The sequence below is a fragment of the Alexandromys fortis genome, unplaced genomic scaffold (genome assembly GCF_014885135.2).
Source record: "Alexandromys fortis isolate MF-2015 unplaced genomic scaffold, M_Fortis_MF-2015_v1.1 scaffold_78, whole genome shotgun sequence".
NCBI lineage: Eukaryota > Metazoa > Chordata > Mammalia > Rodentia > Cricetidae > Alexandromys > Alexandromys fortis.
Genome location: NW_026067977.1, coordinates 4361261 through 4370374, shown reverse-complemented (window position 1 = coordinate 4370374; position 9114 = coordinate 4361261). Strand labels below are relative to the sequence as shown.

General features: G+C 47.6%; 1 protein-coding gene across 2 annotated transcripts in view; it reads right to left on the bottom strand.

The window, feature by feature from the left end:
• Trim33 (tripartite motif containing 33) overlaps positions 1–6049 on the bottom strand; it is a 102387-nt gene extending 96338 nt beyond the window's left edge. For both annotated transcript variants that reach the window (XM_050157501.1, XM_050157502.1), the window contains exon 1: positions 5375–6049. In XM_050157501.1, coding sequence (XP_050013458.1) covers positions 5375–5900 — 526 coding nt within the window. In that variant the 5' untranslated portion in view covers positions 5901–6049. The remainder of the gene's footprint in view (positions 1–5374) is intronic.
• Between the last annotated feature and the right edge of the window lie 3065 nt (positions 6050–9114).

The window sequence follows — 9114 nt, the reverse complement described above, 5'->3', positions numbered from 1 at the left end:
TAAAAAATTAAAAAAAAATTTATAAATTCACTTGGGAGGCAGAGGCAGGCAGATCTCTATGAGTTTGAGGCCAGCCTAGTCTACAAGAGCTAGTTCCAGGTCAGGAACCAAAAAGCTACTGAGAAACCCTGTCTCAAAAAATCCAAAAAAAAAAATTAAAAAAATTAACGGGAGCTCAGCTGTTATGTGTACATACTCTTCCTCTGGAGGACCCAAGTACAACTCCCAACACCCACATCAAGTGGCTCCCTATACCTCAGGGATCAGCGGCACCATCGCTGTGCTATCACAAATGTACCCCAAGTTTATCTGGCGGCACATTTGGGAGGCAGAGGTGAGTTTAAGGGCAGCCTGGTCTATACATCAACTTCCAAGACAGCCAGGTCTACACAAAGACACCTTGTTGGGAGGAGGGGGAGGATTTTGGTTTTGTGTGTCCTCCAGTCCCGTGTCTTCTCCCCCCCCCCCAAGGTTTCTCTGTAGCTTTGGAGCCTGTCCTGGAACTAGTTCTTGTAGACCAGGCTGGCCGCAAACTCACAGAGATCCGCCTGCCTCTGCCTTCCCAGTGTTAGGATTAAAGGCGTGCACCACCACTGCCCTGCCCCAAGACCAAACATTTTTTTTTAAAGATTTATTTATTATGTATACAACATTTTGCCTCGAAGTATTCCCGCACGCCTGAGGAGGGCACCAGATTTCAGTACAGGGCTGGGAGCCACCACGTGGTTGCTGGGAATTGAACTCAGGACCACTGGAAGAGCAGCCAGTATTCTTAACCTTTGAGCCATCTCTCCAGCCCCAAGACCGAACATTTTTTAAACCACAAAAGGACTTTCAAAAGCTCAGTACTGAGATTCAACAAGCATGAGCTGGCTTGATTTTCCAATGCTCTAACACTAAATTAAACTTGTTCCTCAAAATACTTAAAATCCAGGAGCAGAAGAGATGGCTCAGGGTTAAGAGCACTTACTGCACTTGTAGAGAACACGGGTTTAAGTCCCAGCATCCACTTAGCAGCTCATAACTTTCTGTAACTCCATTTCCAGGGAATCCAATACCCTCTTCTGACCTCCATGGGCACTGCATGCACATGGTGAACACACCCACATAAAACACAAGATAAAAATTAAAATTTTCAAATCCAAGTTCTTCAAGTATGGTAGATTATTACCTGCACCAGAACCACACGAGGATCATGTTAAAAGTATGTGTACAAAGCCCAATCTGGTGACACATGCCTATAATTCTAGTCCTTGGGAGATCAGGAGTTAAAGACCATCCATCCTCAGTTACATAGCAAGTCTGAGGCCAGCCTGGGCTACATGAGATCCTGTTTCAAAACCAGCAATAAAAGGGCAGATACACGAGGTGGAGGTATAGTCAGTAATAGAGAGCTTGCCTCAAATGATAAGGCCCTGAATCCAAACTTCCCCCTTGAAAATAAAAAGGTAATTAAATTAAAAAACTGTAATAATGATAAATAAATAAAAGAAATGGAGAGATGCTTAGCTAGTAAAAGCACTGGCTACTCTTCAAGAGGACCTGGATTCAATTTCCAGCACCCACATGGTAGCTCCCAGTCAGTTTTATTGGATCTCATGCCCTTTTCTGGCCAAAGGCACCAGGCACACACATGCAGGCAAAACATCCCAAATATAATCCTTTTTTTTAAAAGGTACAGTTACATATCTCAAATGGAACACATTTCTGAAAAAAAAATCCCTAAGTCAACATTTAATAAAGCTTTGCAGATGATTCATATCTTAAAAGATTTGTTGTATGTCTGTGTCCACACTAGAGCTATAGGCAGTAATACAGGAAGCTGTTAAGCCCCCTGATGGCTTCCCATTGTGCTGGGAATCCAATTTTGGTCATCTCTAAGAGTAATCAGTACTCTTAACCAGAGCCATCTCTCCTGTCCCTCTAGATATGTTTCTCAACCTGTGGGTCATGACCTTTATCAATCTCCATTGCTAGAAATATTCACGTTACAAATTCATAACCATATTAAAATTACAGTTATGAAGTAGCAACAAAGATAATTTTATGGGTCATCACAACATGAGGAACTGTATTAAAAGGCTGAAGCATTAGGAAGATGATTTTTTGTTTGTTTGTTTGTTTGTTTGTTTGGAACAAGGTTTCTCTTTGCAATCCTGGTTTGTCCTGGAACTCACTCTGTAGACCAGGCTGGCATCCAACTTGAGATCCACCTGCCTCTGCCTCTCAAGTGCTGGGATTAAAGGCTTGTGCCATCACCCCCTGGCTTTTAGATTATTCTTATTTGCTCAAAAGACATATTTATTGGACACATATTCTGCAATAGTCTAATAGGAAATAGAGATGAGCAAGTAAAAAATCAGATTTTTAACTGTGGTATGAAATGCAAAGGGTACATATTAAAGTTACTACTGACAAAATATTTTCTAGGCTGTCTGCCTAAAAATGGCTGATTTAGTATTCAATTTGTTTTAGATACTTCTCAGCAAAACTACTTAGAAAGCAGCATTACTTAGATGAGAGTGTTTTATTCCTTTCTACTTTTTTTAGTTCAAAAACAAGAGAGAAGAGAATTGAAGAATTTACAGATTATTCTGTCTCCCGAACATATTTCAGAGAGCCAACTTTGTAACTTCAGTCCCTCAGCTAATCAGTCAGATACATTTGCATCTTTGGTTCCTTCTAAATGTCTCCCCTAACACAGGCTTTCACAAGAACACTAAATCTCATGTGTCCACTGAATCTCATGTGTCCTATTATGCTCTTAAGGATCATAAGCAGTTATCCTCTTTACATCTATTTTCACTTAGTATCTCCATCAATCAAAACTCAAATTTTAGTTTATTTGTTTTGCTGTTGTATTTGTAGATTTGGTTTCATTGTGAACTCACTGCGTAAACCCGGCTCATCTTGAATGCAACAGCAATTCCAGTGCCTCAGCCTAAGAGATGAGATTATAGATATATGCTATCACACTCTGCTCAAAACTTTATTCTTGGCCAGGCAATAGTGGTGCATGCCTTTAATCCCACACTCAGGAGGTAGAGGAAGACCCTCTAAATTTAAGACCATTCTGGTTCACAGAACAAGTTCCAGGGCTACACACAGAAACCCTGTCTCTCAAAGAGAGAGAGGTAGGGGGAGGAAAAAAGAAAAGGGAAGGAGGAAGGAGGAAGGAGGAAGGAGGAAGGAGGAAGGAAGGAAGGAAGGAAGGAAGGAAGGAAGGAAGGAAGGAAGGAAGGAAGGAAGGAAGGGAGGGAGAAAGAATTTATCTCTCCAAATATTTAGGAAATGGGCCAAGGGAAAAACCCAAATTCAGCATTTCTCAGAAAGCCAACATCTACCAAGCCAATGCCTACCCTAATACCAAATGTACCCTTGTGTAATATCTGGTATCAGACTTTAGTACCTATTCCAAACAATTTCTCACCTAAGATTAATGTCAAGATTCTATCTGGTCTCCCTGCCTGCAGCCTTGCCTCTTCTTGTTCCTCCAAGTGCCCTAGTCATTCTTCTGGATCACAAATCTGAATATTTTTTCCTCTTGATACAAAAACTCTTCAGAAGCTGGGCTAGTTCAGTTTGTCAAATGCTTGCCTAACATGCATAACACCCCAGATTCCATCACCAGCTGTTGCAGAGTATCTGTTTAACTACATAAAGATGCATTGCTGTTTCACCTTGCCTGCTTACTACACCTGATTGGGTCTAATAAACAGCTCAACAGTCAATAGTGAGGAAGAGGTATAGGTGGGACTTCCCTCCAAGGAAAGAAAGCAGGAGTAGGAATTTAGGCTGGGGTGAGGGAGTGGACAGGGGACAGACAGACAGACACAGAGAAAGTAAGCAAGTGGGACACACAGAAGGAAAGAAAGGTAAAAAGCCCCGAGGCAAAATGAAGATGAATAGAAACTGTTAAATTAAAAGAGCTAGTGGGACAAGTCTAAGCTAAGGCCAAGCGTTCATAATTAATAAGAAGTCTCCGTGTCTTTATTTGGGAACTGGTTGGCACCCCAAAGAAAATTCCAACTATAGCCAGCACTGCATAAATCTAGGAGTAGTGGTGCATGGCTATAATCCTTGAATTTAGAAGGCAGAAGTAGTAGGATCAGAAGTTCAAGGCCATCCTAGACACTAGAGTTTGAGACCAGCCTACAGGAGACCCTTCAGAAAGGTCTTCTAGTCTATGTGATAAACCCCAATCCACCCTTTGGATAATCCACAATTCCTTCCCGGCAATTCCAAAATCAATTTTAAAAGCTTTGAAATTTTAAGGCTTTTAGCAAGCATGTCATAAAGCCTAACTCACTTAATTGCAGGGTGTATCTACCCCATTAATGTATTTATTAATTTTTATATAGAAACATTGTTCCATACTGGGTACCTACAGCCTTCTAGAGTACTACACAAGAGATGTTTCTAGGAAAAAGAAAAATTCCAATACTGCATCTCAAATCCATAACAAACTAAACCTAACAGTTTCAGAAACTGGGAGAATAGATCCCTTAACTACTGAGCCCATTAGTACAATCTAACTTCCACCAATCACTTCACATGTCCTTTAAAGGGTAGTAGAAAGTGCCCTGTGCCGGGAATATCATCCAAGCCAGCAAGAAACATGCTCCAGGACTTCCTTTACCAGGGAGCTTCCTACACCTTCCCTCCATTACACCCCCAACCATGGCATCCACCTCTACAGCTGCAGGTTACAAAGGTTTCCCCTACTAGACTTAATGAAATCCTGAGTATTTTATTCAGTCCTAGCACAGCGCCCTGAATACTTGGGCCTAAGAATGCATAACAAACAACATAAGCCCAACTCTTCCCTTCCAAGTTCATTTCTTCATCCTCAAATCCAAGGACTTCCCCTTGGCAGGCAGGCCGGCCCCTCACAACTATCATCACTTACCGAGCTCCTCGTCACAATGTCAGCGTGGGGCCTTCTTTTTGCCCAAAGTCTCCAATGTCTTTTATTATCATTCAATCGGTAATTCTTCCTCCTAACCGAGAGCAGGCCAATTCCTCTCTCGGAAGCAATCCATCCCAACCCCATCTCGTCCAACTCGCCCGGACCAGGCCCTTTCCCCCAAAAAACACTTCTCGGGGCGGCTTCTGCAGACCCCTTCTCTGTCTGTTAGTCCACCCTCTGCAGAAGCGCCTCAAACCTCCCTCGCAGCATCCCCTCCCCCAGCCCCTCGCGGCCGGCACCCCTCCCTTCTGCCTCCCCGTATCTCCGGCGGTGCAGCTTCTCTGGTAACCGTCCCCGGGGCCGTGGCTTTCGCCTCCGCAACCTCTCGGCACTGCACCGTCCGAGCAGCCTCAGGACCCCCGCCCCCGTCAACAGACCCGCACCAGGGTGCGGCCTGCTGCTCACCTTGCTGGACGTCGCCGTTGGTGCCCCCGGGGATGGGCACGCTGAGCTGGCGCTCGGGCTCCGGCAGGCAGCGCAGGCAGAAGGAGTGCAAGCAGGGGAGCAGCTTGGGCTCCGCCTCACGCCGGCTCTGCAAGCTCTGCTGACACACGGCGCAGGTGTCCAGAAGTGAGGCTGGTGGCCCGAGCGGCGGCCCCGACGAGGGACCCGGGGCCGGAGCCGACGCTGCAGCTGGGGCCGGCGTCGATGCCGCGCCCCCGGGAGCCGTGGAGCCCACCGAGGCCGCGGGAGCCGAGGCGGCCGGAGCCGAGCTGGAGGAGGCCGCGGTCACCCCCCCGTCGTCGGGCCCAGCCGCACTGCCCTCCGCGCCAGCCCTGCCGCCTTCCTCCTCCTCCTCCTCCACCAGCACCGCGGCGAGAGGCGGCTCCGCCTCCTGCGCCGCGGGCCCGGCGGCCCCGGCGGTTACCGGCGCGCTACCGCTGCCCCCGCCGCCGCTCTCTGCCTCACCGCCGCCTTTGTTTTCCGCCATGTTTTCCTCTTTGAACCCGCCGGACCGCCCCGCGCCGCCCGCCGCTCGCGCCGCCGCCGCCGCCCCCAGCCTCAGCCGCAGCCACAGCGAGAGCGGCCGCCGAGAGCGAGCGAGGTAGCGAGCAAGCGAACACACGGGAGCGCGCGCGCACGCGGCGCCCCCGCCCTCGCGTCGCGCGGCGGGAGGGGCGGGCGCGCGCACGCACGCCCCTACGTCCTCCGGAGGGAGGCGGGAACTCGAGTCGTGCGCGCCCGCGGAACGGTCGGCGAAGCCAGTCCGCGCCTCGGGCCGGCGCGTTGCGACGGAGTCGGGGCTCTGGAGCTCGGAAGGAGCTTTTAAAGCCTGAAGTTAGTGGCACTGGGTCTCTGTGGCGTGCGTTTGGCTGCTAGCTACGAAGGGGCAGCGGTGCGGGACGAGGGAAGGAAAGCGTGCAAGGGTAGGAGGCTGGCCCGCGTTCGTCCCCAAGCGAGCGTCTCCGCGGCGACGCCGTCCCCAGCGACGGGCGCGCCTCCGCGGAAGCTTCACCTGTCGCGCGCTTGGACGCGGCGGCCTCCCAGCGACGAGGTGCGGACCACCTGGGTGTCTGCTAGGTGTTGATGGACCGTGTTCTCTAGAGGGCTGTGACTCCGGAGAGCAGCTGGGCAGAACCCCCACTCCCCCACCTCCCAACACACACACATCTCAAAGGTATCGGCTTCCTCCGGTGAGAAAGAAGTCTCCTAATAGCTATTTTTAGCTTATTAAGGTGATTCTCCAACGTTGCTACATACCTGGAAGCCAATCGAACGAGCCTTTTCTAAACGGAGATGCCAGGGCCACACCCCAGAACAGAATCAGGAAGTTGGAGAGCAGATGGATGTTGAAAAGTCCCTGTGGCTGATGTGCCAGTTTAGGAGACCACGTTTCTAACCAATATTCTATCCTGAGAGGCTCACTCAGCGTCCCCGAGTGAGCTGGATGACTGTCCTCTCACCGTCTCAGTCGTAGAAGCTTTCTGAAAGGTTTTTTTGTTTGTTTGTTTGAGATCGGGCCTCTCGGCCCCAGGCTGGCATCAGACCTCCACTTTCCCCGTTCTGCCAGTACAGGTGTAACATGATAGTGGCCACCTGTAGTCACTTGCAGACAGGCTGAATTCAAGGCCAGCTTGGCTTCGTAGGGAGACGGTGTCTCCAAAAAGAAATGGGGGAGGGGGAACGTATGTAGGTGCAACAGCTGTTTTAATGTTAGGTGCAGAAATTCGTCCTGAACAATAGATAATATTGCAGGAAATATTTTTTGTTGGAGTCCTTACGTTTACAGACGAACATTCTTCATTAAGCCCTTCAAAATCTCTACTGACCCCTTATGTGTTAGATATAAACCCTAGGGTTTCTGCAAGACTAGAACAAAGAAGCTCTCTGCCTTCAAGAAGTTGACAAATCTAATGGATGGACGTGGGTAGTGTGTCTTGGATACGTGGTGTGGAGTGAAAATTAGGAGTTTGAAGGATTAGTGCTGATTAAGTGTGGCTCTGTTGATAAGGTGAGCCTGCTTGCACAAGGGTATCCCAGATAGAGGAACAGGTAGCCTTTACAAAGGCCCTGAGGCAAATAGAGAATCCTGGTTTCATAGAGGAACAGCCTGGAGTCAGTGTGGCTGGACTGGCTTGAGCCAGGAAAGGAGAAGAACGGGGAGATAGCACTATTGTGATGGTTTGACTAGGAATGGCCCCCTTGGGCTCATTTATTTGACTGGATGATCCGTAGGGAGCAGAACTGCTTGAAAGGATTAGGAGGCGTAGCTTCGTTGGGGGGGGGGGGGATGTTTGTCACTGTGGCTTGCAAAGAGTACTTGTAGAGTTCTGACACTAAACTTAAGAACCTCTTTTTTTTCTTTTTTTGGTTTTTCGAGACAGGGTTTCTCTGTGGTTTTGGAGCCTGTTCTGGAACTAGCTCTTGTAGACCAGGCTGGTCTCGAACTCACTAAAGGCGTGCGCCACCAAGACCCAGGGAATGAGAACAGATACGAGTTCTGCATCTAATTACTATCTATCAGCTTTTCCATGTTTCCAAGATCATTGAGGGGCACATTGGTTATTCCAATAATAAAAACAACAGTATTTAAGCAGAAACTTCCAATTTACAAAGTACTTTCAAACATATTATCTATAATTCTTGCAATTAGTAAGATGTATCCTAATTTAGACAATAAGTAGATTTTATTATATGAGTGTATTATAATGCATTGGCTATCTATAAACAGTAAGGTGGTTTCTAAATTTATATTAAAAAACATCAATTGCTGGGCCATGGTATTGCACACCTTTAATCCCAGCACTCAGGAGGCAGAGGCAAACAGAACTCTGAGTTCGAGGCCAGCCTGCCTACAGAGTGAGTTCCAGGACAGCCAGTTACACAGAGAAACCCTGTCTTGGAATAAAAGAGAAAGAGACAAAGAAAGAAAGAGAAAGGAAGGAAGGAAAAGAAAGACAAACCAAACAAAATACAGTGATAAGCACTGGGGTTATACTTTACATATTTCCAATTATTTATTCTGAATATTTTGTTTGTTTGTTTGTTTTGGTTTTCAAGACAGGGTTTCTCTGTAGCTTTGGAGCCTGTCCTGGAACTAGCTCTTGTAGACCAGGCTGGCCTCGAACTCACAGAGAACCACCTGACTCTGCCTCCTGAGTGCTGGGATTAAAGGAGTGTGCCACCTCTGCCTGGTTTAGAAACTTTTAATTACATGTAATCTCCGTCTGTTGAAACTTGGAGCTAGTCCTGTGCTATTGTTCTGTTCAGAAAGTTCTTCCCTAGCCTAATGGTTATTTAATGGCTTAAGAGGTTTGAATTTTATTATTAAAAACCTTTACAATGGCCCTACTATTTAAAAAAAAAAAAAGAATATTCAGAAGAACCTGGGCAGGGGTGGCGCATGCCTTTGAGTGCTACCAAAGCCAAAGCAATCGGGAAGCAGATGCAGGCGGATCTCTGTGAGTTCAAGGAGTTAGTTTCAGGACAGGCCCCATAGCTACAGAGAAACCTTCTCTCGAAAAACACACACAAACAAAACAAAACAAAAAAATCTTAGCCGGGGCGGTGGTGGCACACGCCTTTAAATCCTAGCACTGGGGAGCAGAGGCAGGCGGATCTCTGAGTTCGAGACCAGCCTGGTCTAAAAGAGCTAGTTCCAGGACAGGCTCCAAAACCACAGAGAAACCCTGGGGGGGGGGGGG